Source organism: Crassostrea angulata, chromosome 10 (assembly GCF_025612915.1).
Source record: "Crassostrea angulata isolate pt1a10 chromosome 10, ASM2561291v2, whole genome shotgun sequence".
Taxonomy (NCBI): Eukaryota; Metazoa; Mollusca; class Bivalvia; order Ostreida; family Ostreidae; genus Magallana; species Magallana angulata.
In genome coordinates, this window is record NC_069120.1 from 37,544,791 (window position 1) to 37,562,626 (window position 17,836).

Genomic DNA, 17,836 nt, shown 5'->3' on the forward strand with positions numbered 1-17,836 from the left:
AATGATGAAATCCTTATATGTTGTAAAACCCATGCTCAAGTGGAAACATGCAATGTTAAGGAAAATTCCATTGAAATTTTTGGTGCTAACACAATCTGTTTGAAGAAAAGGGGTACATAGGATGAAGATTCGACAGGATTCCGGTGTTATATAGTGCCTTTTACCCCTAGCTATCTTTCCCCCGGAAAAATGGCTATATAGCAGTTCTTCCCCCCGGAAAAATATAGCAGTTTTTCCCCCACGGAAAGCTGACTTTATAGTGGGCTTTCCCCCTTTTTATAGACAGATTACCCCCACGGAAAACCTACTTTATAGTGGATTTTCCCCATTTCTACTTTCTGGTCATGTTTATTGCGGACCATTCGTGACAATAATTTGCAATAACTGATATGATATTAATTTCTCACAAAAAAGGATAATTATGGCATTTATTAATACATGTACATAGAATAAAATACATGGTTTTTCAACCCCAAATATTAACTAAGGCATGTGTCATCATCGTTTATTTCACCTGTTCTCACCCCTTTTTGGAATACCTTTTACACAGATTTCGGAATACGTCGAATCTTTTTCATCTAATCGATGCTTATCTACAGTTTTGACTTCGACGTTATGAACAAGTGAGAACATATTTGAGTGAAAATACGCCGGTTTGGAAATTTAATTTTCCAATGTATTACCATCAATGTATAAGCTTCTCCTAGGGAACTAACTGACCAATCTTGACTTAATTTTGTAGAGGAATGGAATAAAAAGTGGAAATGTATTACTCCCTTCGTCCAAAAGGCTATCAGAATTGACGATCTTAAAAACAATTATATATTTCTTCTTCTAAATATAAAGGATGCAATAATAAGATGAGAAACTGAAATTTTTTAGTTTTACTTTGATTGATGGGGCTCTAAATCATGGTTAAGGGGTATTTTAATTATGTATCAAAAGCATGTGTAAAGTTAGTGTTTACCATTTCGTTTTAAAGCTACGCATATTCATATTTTAAGCACATTTCTACGAAACGCAAGATATTATGATGTAAACATTTAAAAAAAAACAATGAAATGTCTTCACAACCAGAACAATGTCGGTATCTTTGCTGGTTACTTTGGAAAATGTGAAATGGAGCCTGAACTAACTTTATGTTTATATTGTCACTCACTATTTGCTAATTTTTCCACTTTTAAGTTTGCAACGTGATTTATTTGTTTCATATTTTTGCAATAAAGATTTACTTGTGTACCATATTTTTTCTTCGAACAATTAAACAAGGGTAATTAAAAAACAAAACAAAAACAAAAAACAACCAACACATATATTGTGATGAGCTGACTTTTTTTAAATATAAGCTTGTTCTTCTAATCAACTAACAAGTAAAAAAGTCGTATATGCGCTTAGGTTGGTTATTTATTTTTGATTTTCAATTTTTCCTTTTATGAATAAAAGTTCTTTGATTTAATTATCTAATTATTTATTATATCATTAGTGATCTTATGAATTGATGAAATGTTTTGAAGAATAATGAATTTTACCCGCTTACCATTTTGAAAAATTTTGTTCGTAAATTTAAAAAAAAAGCAACAGAATTAAACGTAATTTTTTTTAATCATTTTGATAAAGAAATATATGAGTGATTGTGTATTTTTAAATGATGTTTTTACTTTTAAATGACCGTAAAAATATGTTCATGTGGTCCTCTATAGTTTTTGAGATATGGGGCCCCAAAAAATACATATTCTTTATAATTGGATTTCAAACATGGATGGGGGCTTAAATTTTCGGTGTCATCTACTAGTGGTATACCACTATCACTGTAAAAATATGGTTAATTGGTCATCTCTAGAATTTGAAATTCGGGTCCCCACTTATAGAACACTATTCAATCATTATAATGGGGTTTTAATCATCGGGCCCTGAAACATCAAGGGCCCCTACCCTGGGAGCTGAAATTTTCAGAGTCATCTTTAAGTGGTAAACCACTGCCACTATAAAAATATGGTGATATGGCATCTCTAGTTTATAAGACATTGGACTCTAAAGTATGCACTATAATTATTATAATAGGATTTTAAAAATCGGGCTCTGAAACATCGGAAACAAAATTTCTCTAAAACAGAGGTTTAGCCTGGATGAAATTTTCACAAACACACAAACAGTCTGATAAATTTATCAAGAAATTCTTAAAACATTCTCGTTTAATACAATTTCAGAACACAGAATTATGCATATAACACACATGTTCAACTTTCAGCATTGTCTATAAAAATAATAAATCGGCAAAACGGAACTTAACCTGTACAGATGAATGCAGATATACATGTATGCAACCTGGGAGTGTAGAAACATTGATTTTAATCCTTACTGGATTTTCATAAATATTTTTTATAAAATCTGACCCAAAAACGTGAGGGAAAAACCCTACTATGGGGGAAAAGCTACTATATAGTAGCTTTTCACCCCGGGGGGAAAGGCTACTATATAGTAGGTTTTCCGGGGGGAAAAGCTTCTATGGGGGAAAAACTGCTATACAACACCGGGCAAACATGGAGAGTGAAAACTTCCTTAAATAATTTTGCAATATTTTTCTAATTATACCCTGTAGTTGATTTGTTTTGGACGCGGAATGGGTAGAAAAATGTTTGAAATGTAAATTGTTTTTTTTATTAAACGGGTCTGGATATAGCAACATGACGCAACTGATGCAAATCCTACATATTTAAAGCTGTTTTTAAATGCTTGCTGTCTCTGGACCTTCTCTTCAGAAATTTGAAATGTGTAATTACGACATATTTGAACAAAAAATTTTGTTTAAAAAAACATGGAGAGATGACCCAGAATTGGTTGCTTATGTGTTTTATGTATATTGTAAATATAAGCAAATCGTGAGAGAGTAAAATAGTTTTATCTCCCCACCTAGGAATAACTGTTGTTCACGCTCTCAAAACAATTCCCGCAACAATTGTGTAGTCTCAGCCTTTAAATTTAAAATATCCTTTGCTATTAATGTGAACAATTTACTCTACCGCTCAGCAAATTAACTTTGCACATTCAAAGTAATAAAAATGTTGAGAAGGTTAGATAGCCATCACATTAACCATCCGAAATGTTTTGAGAGGGATGTGCAGCCATCTTGTTCATTTGAGGATAAAAATTTCAACGTTTCTTGAACTGGCTTGTTTCTGCCCAAAACTAACTAAAACTGTTGTCAACAAATAAAAAAAATGGATATGAGGTTCTTCCAATTACTTTGTATGCAAATTACGCATACAAGAGCAGAACGACGCCTTTTTAATTACTTAGAATTGCTCAGCAACTGACTAAAATTCATGATTTTAAAATCTGAAAATTATGTAAGAGGTCCGTAGTGTCCCTTCTACGACCATTTGTGGAGACAAAGGACTAAACTTGCTTATTTAAGTTGCAATTTTGTCTCAAACTAGGGTACCCTATTCTTAAAATGAGTCTTAAAAAACATCAATTAGCAAGATATATTTTGTGTTTATGGGAGTGCGATGAAGTTATATTTTCATTGAAAAATATATGTATATTTTTATTTAACATCTTATTGAACTCACTCCCTACTTCTAAAATGAAATAAATTTAAGTTATACTCATAGAAGTGAAAAATACTCCTTGGAACTGGTACAGAGATGTCTGTCGCCTTCAACATAGAAGATTTTGAACGTTAACTGTCAATTTTTTCCTATAAAGATATAACGTCAACGTGAGTCCATAGACACAGAAGTTCTAAATACATGTGTAAACTGGGTTTATCCCGTTCTAAAAATAGGCCCTATGTCGACTGAAAAAAAGTACTCTCTTTTGAGGCAAAGTAACTACAATAATGTGCAAGATTTAACCTTTTTCTCAACAGATGGTTGTAGAGAGGACATCAATAAACCTCTTTCTTTTTTTCAGATTTTTAAACCTTCAAAAAAAGTCTGCCGCTGCACAATTCTACAGCTAATCTAAGTAAATAAAGAGGAATTGTTCTGTTCTTGTATGCGTAATTTGCATACAAAAAAAATATGTAGAACGTAAAATTTACTGCATTTTCATCTTTAAGTCACTTTTTGGAAGAAAGAAGCCAGTTCAAGATATGTTTACATATTAATTCTCAAAAGTAAATGTACAAGATGGCCGCATATTCCCCTTAAACTTTTATGTTGAATATATATATATATATATATATATATATATATATATATATATATATATATATATATATATATCAGATAAAATCTTACACTGACCAACTGGTATGCTAATCATTCTACAGTCATTATACAGTCAAATCTTTATCCCCATAGGTAAACATTTTAAATAAAACTTTATATTTCATACAAATATGCACTTACACCATCAGCATCTGTTGCAGTGAGAAAAATAACACTGTAACCCAAAGGAATCGTGTCCTCAACAGTGGTGGAGTATGTATTACTGGGTCTAAACACAGGACCATTTTCATTACGAACGACACCAATGTTGACTGTGGCAGTTGCAGTTTGTGTTGTTACTCCTCTATTTATGGCTTGTACACGCAGCTTTAAAAAACCAGGATAGAATGAAGATGCATAAAATACTATTTAACTTTTTGAAGCAAGCAAAGACACACTTTTGCTATGAATAGCAATAACAGCAAAGTTAAAAGTAGAAATTCTCATTTTTAAAGGCCTTATTTTGGCAAACATTTTATAAAAGCATGCCCGGGGGGGGGGGGGGGGGGGGGTTCCGATCAATGTTTGAGCGGGTCGCCGTGGGTGTCTGAGCATATTTTCGGTAGTTGTTTACTTTATATTTTAAGAAATTTGAATTTTGCAGGAAGGGGGGTCTGGACCCCCTTGACCCCCCCCCCCCCCCCCGATCCGTGCATGAGAAACATGATGAGTCACAAGATTTTTAGGCCATATAGAGGTTTTGGTGGACTTCACCTGGTAGAAGGTAGGCCTGGCTGGATCACTGGTAAGCTGCTGTCTGACAGTGACTAGTCCCGTTGCCGCATTGACACTGAAGTAATCTTGTCCACTTGAAACGCCCAGCAAGGAATACTCAATGCTAATCTGTTTAGAAAAAAAGTATAGTACGAGTAAATAACAATAACTTAAAGTATCTGCAGTAAAACCATAAGGTCCTTAGAAATGATAAAAACACAATTTATTAGTGGATACTTTATGGAGACTAGCGATTAAATTCAATTCATGTACTGTACTTCCTAACGTCTTTAGTTGCTTTATTTTGGCCATTCATAGTGATACAAAACATTTTTAGATTTTTTAAGCAATGTTATCCACAGAATATGTACTATTTTAAAAATTCTTTAAAACTTCAACTTCTTTTTCATTATCATCAATGGTTGCTAAAGACAAATAAAATAAAAAGAGAAGACAAACCCCTGGTGAAGCGACTGTGTTGGTAACAGAGGATCCTACTGGGGTGTTCTCACTGATTGTCACATTGTAGTTATTGGCACTGAATGCTAACACCCCTGTGTCTCGTAGAACATTGATACGGACCGTGGCAGTGGCCAAGCGCATAGGTGCTCCCTGATCCCTGGCTTCGACACTCAACTAGATCAAAACAACAAGCTCTCTAATCAAAAAACAAGCAATGATCATTAAACAGGCCTAATCATAAAAAAAAATGATATACAACTCAATTAACACTGATGTAATATACCGATATATATATATATATATATATATATATATATAGAGAGAGAGAGAGAGAGAGAGAGAGAGAGAGAGAGAGAGAGAGAGAAAGAGAGAGAGGCAAACAACTCTTACCCTGAAATTACTGATGGAGATTGATTTAACCGATTTCAGGAGCACAATTACACCAGTGCTGGGATGTATGAAGAAATACTCCAGTGGATTTCCATCACCCCCAGTTATCACGTATGAGATCACATTGTTTGGAACCTGAAGATTATCAACTCAACAAATTAAATTGACAGCTCATTTAATATGGAAAGTACAAAAACAAAGTAAATTTGTCGAAAGACTTGATCCCTACAAAAACACTAGGATCTACTAAATGTTGAACAAATTGTTGTAAAATAAATAATGCTCTAAAAACAAATCCATAGATGAAGGAATCTCTAATTGAAAGCATTACATACAAAGAAATCATCATCGGTGGCATTCAGGTCAATGATTTCTGATCCTACTGGCAGAGTTTCTGGGATGTTTCTGGTGAGATCCACAGCGTGTAGGAAACGAGGGTTTTCCCTGTTCCTTTGGACGGTGATCTGTACCGTGGCTGTGTCCGACAAGGGAGGCGACCCACCATCTGTCACTTGTACACGAGCCTTAAAGTAGATAAAGGGTTTACTGTTTAGAGTTCAAGTAGAATGTCAATTCTATAGACTAGTGAATTACTGTTAATGTTTGTCACATTATTTAATATCATCAATCACAAATGATTCAAAATCAGTAACTTTAACAAGTTGGTAATTCAAGTACATCATTTCCAACTGAATTGGAGTTCTACGTATTTGATAAAACTACATTTTGCTGCCACTGTCTTAAAGATTTGGATAATCTTGTTAAATTAAAACAATGTTATATATGATATTAATAAAATAACCACAAAGTTGCCAATAGTTTGAGTCAGATTTGTTGTTGGTCTAGTAGAGATAGCTCCAGTGTTTGGATTGATTTGGAACACGGTTGTAGCAGCATCATCACCAATCAAAGAGTAGGTCAAAACATTGAATGGACTCTGTAAAATGGTCAAGATTAGGAAATATTGAATAAGGATAAGATAAACATGCACAAGGTAAATTTGATCACTTAAAAAAAGTAAAGTGAAAGAAGTAATTGAGTTTCTCATCTATCTGGGTTATAATAGCACTAACTACCAGTAATAACTGGTTTGTGGGGATGTTATTTTATATCCAACTGTGAATTTATATACAAGTCCATGTAAAAATAGCATCTGACTATGTATTCAAAAGTTTGTGGGAAGAAAAATATGTGGGCAGAGCAAATAATTTATTGACTAAAATAAAAAATATCAATTTAAAGTGTTTACATCTAGCTGTCTGTCATGTAAAGCAATATGCAAGAAAATTAAAATTGATTACAGTTTAAGAATTCACATAAAGTTTAGAAATCTTACATCACTGTCGGCACCTCTTCCTATAGGTGTGAATACCGGGGCACCTCCAGGTGCAAACTGTTGAACCTCAGCATTGTAAGTGAATGTATTCTCAAAGAATGGGGCTGTGTTTCTGACCACAGTGATGGCCACTAGCTGGGGGTTGTTGGCTTGTCGGGGTACACTTCCTTTATCTTCTGCACTGACTTGGAACTGAAAGGTAAAAGAAGTCATAGCTTTAGTTGCATACATGTTTATTTTTTTTTACTTTCATGCTTGTACAATGTACATTAGACAGCTAGTCTTGTACACAATTACTTACATTGACTGTAAACGTTGTAGCTGTGTTTGGATAATCAAGCATAGATCTCCTTAACATAACAGCACCGGAGTCCTCATTCACCATGAAGAAATCAGTTATAGTTGTGTTGGAACCCACTATGAAATACCTCAGCTGGTTGTTGGGTGCCTATATTGATACAACATGACACTGTGTAACTGTGTTGTGAAGGAGTCATACTATCACTACTTATTAATTTCTGACATAAAAAATGAAGTATATCTATTCCAGACAAGTATAAAATAATCAAAACTCCTTGTAATTATTTAATCAGTTTCTATTTTCACCCAAGAACTAAATAATTTTCTGTGCATGGTAAATATCACCCATAGTGATATACCTAATACTCCATATTCTCTTTCATTTTGAACCTAGTATATGCATTTCAATTATCTAAAAAGTTTTCAAATGACAATATAAGTTTTTTGATTGATAGTGGTAATAGTTCTTTGAAACAAAAAAATTATAAAATGATGATAGTCAAGGTTATCATTAACTATGCCCTTAGAGGAATTCTTCATATAACATTAAACTTTGTTGATACTAAATTAAACACTAGAGGAATGCCTTTAAAAAATTCACTAATCAGGATATTGAGAGAGAGTTGAGGTCTCTGAGGACCAGCATCAAGTTGCACAATGTAACATAACTTACAAACTGATCTCCATCGGTGGCTAGGACAGTGACCAGGGGCAGAGAAACAGTCTGGGTTTCCAGGATTCGTCTGCTGTATTGGCCGGTAGTCATCACAGGACTGAAAAGGTTTTTGTTCACTTTGATTGTTAGAAGCCCCTCGTCTTGTTTTCGAGGAGTACCTCCATCTTGTACGCGGACACGCAGCTGTAATTAAGCCAAGCAATAAAAAGATAAGTATTATGCATATCTCATTTTGTACAAGTTCATCAATATCCAAGTGTGAAGAGTCCCCCTATCCCAAATCTTTAAGACAAATTTGAAGCATTTTTTACAAAAGAAGGAACCTAAAAGGAATTCAGTAACATATAACCAACTTGAAATTTTTTCAATCATCCCAAATAACTCTTTCAAAATTGTGTTATCCATGACAGTACTCAAAAATATTGCCAACCTGGAATGTGGTGGCAGGGTCTGATGAGATAGACTGTCGCAATGTTACTGCACCATTTGGTGAAACTCGGAAGAACGTCGTTGACGAGCCATCTCCCACAAGTTCAAAGGAATAGGCGTTGAATGGAGCCTTCAAATACAAATCAGTACTACTGTAAATGTATTATATTTGGCACGTATGATATTAAGCGGAACAAGTTGGCGTAGATTTGAATTAGCATATTCCTGAATATAACTATTCTTTTATATATATATATATATATATATATATATATATATATATATATATATATATATATATATATATATATATATATATGTGTGTGTGTGTGTGTGTGTGCATGACATTTGGCGATGTACTTGTTTTAGTGGAATCCGCATTCCATCAAAAGCATTAAAAAGAATACACAGCCAAATGTAATACATTTACAGTATTATAACAGTCGAAGATCATATTTATGTTTGATTGTACATGAATTGACATCAATGAAAATTTGACTTATACAGGGAGAGAAAGAGAGAAACTCTTACAAAAGTATCATTGTCCCTGCCATTGACCCTGTAAATTTCCTCATTGACGAGTTGATTTTCTTGGATTTCTTTCTTTGCGGGAAGATTCAGAATTTCTGGTGGGAACTGGTTACGATTCACATTTACTGTAAGAGTTGCCTCGGGACTGGTTCTAGCAGGATTACCTCCATCAGTTGCGACAAACCTTACCTTCAAAACAGAAAATAAGTTTAGACATTACTCCCAAAAATGTATTTATCAGACATTATAAAAAAAACAAATTCATAAGCCCGGTGCTTTAATGATAGGTATTTTTCATAACATTCCTTGCCTCTTATTGACATAATTTGCAGGACACTGCATGCATACATGTATACAAATACTCAATACGTATTTAAAAACTTTAAGATAACTCTTTCATTCATTTTCTGCACATTTTACACAAATAATTTTTTTTTTTTTTTACATATAACCTTATACTCAACACATTAGAATCAGTGCCATGCACAATAGGCCACTGTCACTTTGCTTTACAAACATAAGCATTTTGACTGCTTTGCAATTCATTAAGAGATGGGGAAATCTTACCGTGAATGGGTCTCCTGTAATTCCCACAAGGCTGTTTCTCAGATAAACAAAGCCATCCACATCAACAAAGAACAAGTTCCTGTTAGGGGAGTTTGTTGTCATAGCATAGCTGACAACATTGTTCGGCACCTGTGGTACAAAAAAAAACCAATTGTCTTTGTAATTTTATATACTGGTAAAATGTAAATTTTATATAAACATACCGGTATTACAAACTGACAACAAATCAATAACAGTTCATGAGTTGTAAGTCACTTAAGGAACAATGAAACCAGCACATTTTTTCTCACTCTTAAGAGTATTTAGATCCACAAACCTTGTCATCAGCATCTATTGCCTGAATTCTGTACACAGATAGGGATACACTGTGAGTTTCTGATATTGTTGTGACATAGTTATTGGCTGTGTTCACATTTGTCCACTGTGGGGAATTCAAGTTTCTGTTAACAGCGACACGGAGCACAAGGGTTCCCGAGCAACTTGTGACTGTATTTACTGCATCCTCGGCTCTCACTCTCAACTGTAAAAATACATTAAAATCAGTCAATCCAAAAAATTGCCAATTCCATGTACGTATAACTATATTGCAGACCTTAAAAGTCTACGTTTCTGTGAATTAGTGGTCATAATCTGCGCATGCGTGGGATATTGCATATTTAGCTATGAATGTACGTAGGAGGACGAAGGATAATACCTCTTAAAGATGCCTTTTCATTGTGAAATAAAATGCACTGTGACAGCTTTGTAGATAAACATGCATGGATCTATAAGTAACAAACAGTGCCTTTGACTTCAACAGCCAGCCTTTTCTTACCTGGTAAATGGTTCCCTGATCTGAGAATAATGAGGGCCCATTTGTGAAAACTTGCCCAGTTTGGTCATCAACTCTAAAGAATACTTGGGCATTTTCATCTCCAATGAGACTGTATCTGACTGTACTGAATGGAGTATTCTGCAAGAAAGCAAATTAACATGATTTTAATTTTTTTTCTTTCATTCTGAAATATTGTAGCAATAACATTTTTCATTATCTTAATTGCTACTTGACTTACTGCTGCATCTGGATCAGTGGCATTGGCATCATAAATAACCCTGCTGACTGAAGACTGGTCAATGGAAATGTCGACAACAGAAGATGCAAATGTTGGACAGTTCCTGTTTCTTAAAACATTCACTCTCACTGTGGCCAGAGTGCTGCTGGATCTTTGAGGAGTTCCTTTATCATTGGCTCGTACAGATACCTGAAAACAATGACGATAGCCGACATGTAAATTTTACGAGTCTTTCAATAATAATTGTAGTTAATAGCAATTCATTTCTCAAAATTTTGATAGGGTGTGAATGTTACTAGGATTCAAAGAATGCTCGCGCAGTTTAATTTCCAGCTTTTTATATTTGATAGCTGATATTTATGAAACACTCAGATCATGATTATTCTATAACTCTTACAGTGTAGAGTCCTGTGTCAGCATTGTCATCAGTAAGAGGCCTCCTGACATAAATCCTTCCTTCATTGTCAATTCTGAAGTAAGTCTGAGCAAGTGCATCACCAACTATTTCATAAGTTACTTCATTGTGGGGAGCCTGTTCAAAATAAATAGCAGTTAATTAACATCACTTCTTCTTATATATTGAAAACCAATTTAAATTTAAAATTTTAATTCAAACATATCAGTTGCAATTAGAAGTCAACTGTCATATATTCCATCCTTACTTTGGTGTCATTGTCACGTGCAGAAACTTCTTGTATTACAATATCCAAGGCCTGAATTTCCCAGATTGTAACCTCATAGATCTGGTGCACAAACTCAGGAGCAAGGAGATTCCTATTGACGTTGACAGTTAGAGTTTTCTCATCATACTTAGGAGGGTTGCCTCCATCGGTAGCCCTGAATGTTAGCTATAAAAATAGATACGTGTATCATAAACACATGTATAACTTACTTTGGAACTGTTTACATCTCTGTGGAATATAAAATGTTTTACTTTTGATTGAAGCTATGCTTTGAAAAATTCAAATTGCACACATGGGATGTCTGATAAAATCAATCAAATAAAAACACATGTCAAAATTTAAAGTTTTATCTACAACCTCATGGTTAAAATTAGTTTTCTCAAAATCAAGTAACAATATTTTTACAAATATTTTTTATGATGGGACTAGCCTGTCAAGAGATATTTACCCTGTATGTAGAAGCTGTATCAGGCTGTATGCTCTGTTTAAGACTCAATACACCAGTGGAAGAATCCACTTGGAAATAAATGGTTGCTGTTCCATCACCAACCAAGGAATATGTGATATCTCCGAATGGAGTCTGTAAAAAAAGTTAATTCAAATAATTAGATGAAGAATCTCCTTCAATTTTATTCATAGATTATTGTAGCCATTGATGGTATTGTCATACCACTGTGTCAGCATCTGTAGCTCTGACAGTGAAAAAGCCTTGACTTGTTGGTTGATTTTCATTGATTGGTGCAATTGCTGGGATGTTCTCGAAGACGGGAGGATTGGCATTGCGATCAACATCCACAGTAACAGTTATAGTGCTGGAGAAAGGATTCAAACCTAGGTCCGTGGCAGTGACGGTCATTTGTTAAAAAAAATCACTTAGTACCGGTATCTAAAAATCTGTGAAAATAATCAAACAAAGTAACTCAATATAGATTGTACATTACACTAAAGTAGATCTGTAAGTAAGCATTTTCAATGACTTAATTTTTCTGCACTTCATTTTACCCGATATCTAATGCCAGTGCAAGGAGCATAGAGAAGGGATCGCCTCAAAGACAGACTGCCTGTTTGGGCATCTATCAGGAAACACTCAATGTCATCAGCTCCTTCTGTCAGAGAGTACCTCACAACATTGTTTGGTGCCTGTTAAACACAAATAAGAAAACTGCAGCAGAGTTTGTAGAAACCTTGGCTTCATCGTAAAAATTGATTCATCTGTGCTATAGTTTATATTCACTATATCATATATTGCACCTTTAGAGTCAAAGTTTAAATAATTTCATGCAGTGAACAAGAATATGTAAAAATATTTAAAAATTCTGTGTAAAGCAACTTTGAAATTTGGTCATTATATTTTCAATTTACAATAATGTAGAGTATTTATTTTTTTAAATTATTTTGTAAGACCTTTTCAATTTTTAGAAAGATGAAATTCATTTCATGACACAAATTCACGAAAGATTACAAGTGCCTTAAATTTACAGTATAACAAGTTTTCTCTAATCAATTTGTCACTTCAATTTCTATCTTAAAAATCATCTGAATGTTTTTCCAGGTTTGCTTTTCATAAGAAAATAGTTTATTTTTAATACTAAATTTGCTGAAATTTATATTTTTGGACGAAAGTAACGTAGAACAACCACCCAAACAAATTGTAACAATGAATGTTTATTTAAGAAAATTTTGGATGTTCAAGAACTTACTCTTCTATCACCATCAGTTGCTTTCACTTGAAGGATTGGAAGGCCTAGCTGTCGTGTTTCAAGTATTGTCTCATTTTTAGACAGTATCTGAAAGACTGGAGCATAAAGATTGCGCTGCACTGTTATGGAAGCTATTGTAATTGCTGTTCTAGAAGGGGATCCACCATCTTGAGCCAAAATTCTCAACTGAATGCAAAAAATAACAATTTTATAAATGAAATTTAAGAATCAAATCATATCTCGAACGGTGTGTGTATGCAGGTTAAGAAACGGACCTCAATTTCTATGCACACACCGTTGCAGTTATGTAACTATATATGTTAAAATAAAACAATTTAATGCATTTTATTTACATTTTGTTACATGTTACATCTTTTCTTTCCTGCAAACGAGATTTATACCTCAAATTTCGTGCTTTAGGAATTGCTATCTAATGGAAAATCCAATATTACATCCACAAGCATGAACTTTCATTTTTGCTTGTGATTAACGTTTGTGACTTATCATTTAACCTTTAGGTATCATTTCTCTTTAATGGTGTTACATATTTATCTGCAGTAGCTCTCCACACAAGTAATTTATGTGGAACGTAGATACTGCTGTCTTTTATTAACATTTGTTCATTTCTAGAGCTATTTGTTTCTTACTAAATATAATGTAATGTACAAGAGCTCGATGGGCCACATCGCTCAAAAAAGCAACAATACATGTAGCCATAATGAAATCAACTTTATGTAGTCATAAAACATATCTGGGCAATGTAGTAGAATACATTTTGTATAAGAAGTGTTTAGCATTAATTCCCTTTTGTAACAGGATGGTTTTAAAGGAATATCACATGTTAAGCATCGCAGTTCAAAAGAAGGCCTTAAACAAATGCTTGTGTACACATGTACAAAACATAAATCAGACTTTGAATCTCTTGTCAGTCTACAGTATTAACAATTCAGAATCAAAAATATGTCAAGAATATTGTATATAAGTAATACCATAGATTATTACACTTTTTTTGTAGAACTTTAACCTCTGTTGTGACCCCAACCTTCCCATGGGGTTCATGATTTGAACAACTTTCAATCTGCATCATTTAAGGATGCTATCACAGGAGTTACAGCTTTTCTGGATTATTGATATTTTAAGATTTTTAAAGATGTATTTTCTCTGAATAATCTTATGGAAAACTTTGAACAAATTCTGACTGATAGGATTTTTTCATAAAAAGATTTTTTTTTAGTTTTAATTTATATACATATATTTCAATACAAATATTTGATCCTACCCTCGAATTTTACCTTAACACCAGGGATAATGAATTAAAAACTTGAATTTATACTACCTGAGCATGCTTCCACATAAGTAACAGCATTTCTGGATACCTGGATTTTGGGAGGAAAATTTTTCTTAGTATATTCCTATTTCATAGTTCGCCCCCTCCCCAATTGTAGCACCATCCTACCACCGGGGAATATGATTTGAATAATCTTGAATATTCACTACCTGAAAATACTTTCACTCCAGTCACATTTAAAAAGATTTTTCACTATATATTTCTGTTTAAGTTGACCCCCTGCCAATTGTAGACCAATTTTTCCCTTACCCAAAGATAAGGATCTTAACAAACCTCAAATTACACTACCAGAGGATGCTCCAACCTAGGTACAGCTTTTCTGGCCACAAAAATGTAAAAAAAATAATATATTCCTAAGCAAATATTTGACCCCTCTTATTGTGGTCCCACACTACCGCCAGGAATCATGAATTTAATAAACTTCTATCTACACTACCTGTGGATGCTTTCGCACAAGCTACATCTTTTCTGGTCGCTTTAATTTTGAGGAGATTTTCTAAGATTGTACCGAATATATTCCTATGTTCAAAGAAAAATTGCCCCCCCCCCCCTCCCCTCTCCTGTGGTCCAACTCTATCCCCCGCTCCGACCCCAGGAATCATAAGAAGACTTGTAAAATGCCAACAACTTTTAAATATTTTTAATTATCTCCCTTAAGAAGAGGCAGTGACCCTTGATTTGAAAAAAATAAACTTGAATTCCCTTTATTCAATAATGTTTTCAGCTAAGATTTGTTGAAATCGACCGAGTAATTTTTTATTTAAAAAAGTCGGAAATGTAAAAAGTTTACAGCTGGACGGATAGACGGCCAGACAAAAGGACGAAAACTAATCAGAAAAGCTCACTAGAGCTTTCAGCTCAGGTGAGTTGAAGACCCAAGTATAGTTATCAGAGGAACAAAAAGATCATATTTGTTTATGATACGCAACTCACCAGGTAATGAGTGTTTGAATCTGCCCTTAGATCACCGATGACAACAATGCGCCCATCACTATCCAGTCTGAAATAAGTCGGGGCTTTGTCATCTCCAATGGCAGATAGAGTTACTGTGTTGAATGGTGCCTAAAAAAGCAAACATCTTAAAGCTTGCATTCCTTGATGTAAAACACTACATTATTTCTTAATTCTGCAGACATACATGCATAATTATGATGCTTTAAATATAATAATTCAGAAAAAATTCATTTGAGAGAGAGAGGAAAGGAGAATTCAAGTAAAGATTGGATTCCAGATGTTCTGATGACTATCAAAAATCTCACTTTCATCATTTTTATAAGAAATAAATTTCTGTGTTTCATAGAAGAGCTTTAAAGACTACATTACATAAGAAATACCCAACTGTGTCTCAGTACACCTTGCTGTCTAAATATAGTACTTAAACCAAAGAAAAATGATGATAAGGAAATGTTTGCTATTACCAAGGATGCCTAGAATGAAAGTTTTTTTTGGTATATGTAACCTGAAAATTAATTTTTTCTTCTAAATATTGTTTAAAATTTTCTAAAACAGATTGAACACAATCACAATCCCATAATATATGTTCTATAGTTTTCTCTTCTCTGTGACAAAGGGTACACATTTTAACGTTTACTTTTTGGGAGTTGATTTTAATCAACTCTCCTATGCACTTACTCGAGCAAAGCGAAAGTGAAACAGTGTTTGGACCTAAGCACAAATCAATACCGCTGACAACACTTAGTTCTTGAAAATAAACGATAAATTCGATGCTATGTATTCTGGAGCATTGTTTTTCAAGAAAAACTTATTTATAAATACCTTGGAAATAGATAGATTTTAAATAGTACGAACAGTTTAGATATTTTTAAAGTCGTATGTATTCCTACGCTAGAGTTCAATGTAGTCTCGTTCAAGCAGACGCTTGGCTGTTTCCGTTAATATCCGACAAAACAGAGTCTCTCTTGCTTGTCGGAAATAAACGGAGACAGCCGAGCGTTTGGTTGAACAATACAAGAGTTCAATCTTGCCTGGATCCATACAATTTCTCAGAAATATTTCGATTACTGATACTTCTTGCCATGCAAAATCACATATCGTTGATTTTGAATAATTGACAATCGATAAAATCAACTCCCGTCAGTACTTCAGTACTTTGATTTAATTTAAAATAGCATTTTAATCAGTGTAAAATTTAAACCAATAAAGCAATTATTTAGAAGCCAACATTCAAATGGTTTTAAAGATGTTCCATGTTATTTGTACTAATGTTTGTTTTCATGCAAATAAAATGAAGAGCTTTCTTCATGTTAAAACATTCCATTGTGTAAATAAATTTTCTATTTGATAATAATTATATACTAGACACGATCTCGTTGCGAGCAACGAGGAGGTCTTCCGTCCGATTTTTAGAATATGCAATGACCTTACTCTTGACCTTCATCAACGAAACGTAATCGGAAAAGGAGGCGGGATCTATGAGTAATGGGTGAAAGACTATCTATCCCTTTGGTGTCCCTTATTTGAGGGATCAGCTCCTTTTCATTCATTTTAGTCAAAAGGTATTTTTGTGTACCACTAATAAGTATTTAGAAATGGGTTACCGTTTATGAGATATCTGGGAAAAATCGTTTTGATATCCGGTCCTAAAACTCCTTTTAGGGTCCAGATAAAAACAATATATATGGTTGTACATTGTTAAGCTCAATATTTTGAGCATCTTTTGTTAAATATTGCTTTCCAAAGTTTTCCTCTATTTTGAGATATTAAACATCAAAGCTTTAGACCTCTGGTCCCTTAAAATCCCTAATTACGTAACATAAGTGTAAATGATTGACATGTACAGGTACATAACATTAGAATGAACATAATTGCTTCTATAACGTATCACCAAATATTTAACAGTAAAAAGTTATCATTAATAGACTTAAGAGCCCCCGCAGCCCCTTATTAGAAGGGCCAGCACCTTTTTCATGATTTCAAATGAAAGCTATTGTCAATTCTAACACTTTTTGTTCAACAAGTAATTACAAATTTTGTACGGTTCTCGAGATATCTTGAGAGGGTCGTGTTAGGGGCCAACCCTGTATCTCCTTTTAGGGACCGCATAACAAAGAAATTATAGTTGATTATTGTTAAGCTCTATATTTTGAGCATCTTTTGTTAAATATTGCTTATCCAAATGTTTCTTCATTTTGAGATATTATGCATTAACGTTTTGGACTTCTGGCCCCTTAAAAATTACTAAATACGTAACATAGGAGTTATTGATTGCCATGTATAGGTAAATAACCTTAGAATGAACATAATTACTTCTATAACGCATCACAAAATATTTCACGGTAAAAAGTTATCATTAAAAGACTTCAGAGCTCCCTCAGCCCCTAATTTAAAGGGCCAGCCCCTTTTTCTTGATTTCAAATGAAAGCTTTTGTCAATTCAAACACATTTTGTTCAAAAAGTGTTTACAAATTATGTAC

At 33.8% G+C, this 17,836-nt stretch overlaps 1 protein-coding gene across 1 annotated transcript in view; it reads right to left on the bottom strand.

Moving 5' to 3' along the window:
- Nucleotides 1–17,836, bottom strand: part of LOC128167724 (protocadherin Fat 4-like) — a 37,731-nt gene that overhangs the window by 12,966 nt on the left and 6,929 nt on the right. Inside the window, exons 5-26 of the mRNA XM_052833602.1 lie at nt 15,336–15,464; nt 13,055–13,240; nt 12,358–12,494; nt 12,025–12,211; nt 11,803–11,934; nt 11,334–11,519; nt 11,069–11,203; nt 10,672–10,860; nt 10,434–10,571; nt 9,936–10,139; nt 9,620–9,748; nt 9,053–9,241; nt 8,523–8,651; nt 8,090–8,275; nt 7,418–7,564; nt 7,117–7,308; nt 6,583–6,717; nt 6,116–6,304; nt 5,781–5,915; nt 5,388–5,564; nt 4,929–5,057; nt 4,356–4,541 (exon numbers count right to left, since the gene is read on the bottom strand). Coding sequence (XP_052689562.1) covers nt 4,356–4,541; nt 4,929–5,057; nt 5,388–5,564; nt 5,781–5,915; nt 6,116–6,304; nt 6,583–6,717; nt 7,117–7,308; nt 7,418–7,564; nt 8,090–8,275; nt 8,523–8,651; nt 9,053–9,241; nt 9,620–9,748; nt 9,936–10,139; nt 10,434–10,571; nt 10,672–10,860; nt 11,069–11,203; nt 11,334–11,519; nt 11,803–11,934; nt 12,025–12,211; nt 12,358–12,494; nt 13,055–13,240; nt 15,336–15,464 — 3,546 coding nt within the window. The remainder of the gene's footprint in view (nt 1–4,355; nt 4,542–4,928; nt 5,058–5,387; nt 5,565–5,780; nt 5,916–6,115; nt 6,305–6,582; nt 6,718–7,116; nt 7,309–7,417; nt 7,565–8,089; nt 8,276–8,522; nt 8,652–9,052; nt 9,242–9,619; nt 9,749–9,935; nt 10,140–10,433; nt 10,572–10,671; nt 10,861–11,068; nt 11,204–11,333; nt 11,520–11,802; nt 11,935–12,024; nt 12,212–12,357; nt 12,495–13,054; nt 13,241–15,335; nt 15,465–17,836) is intronic.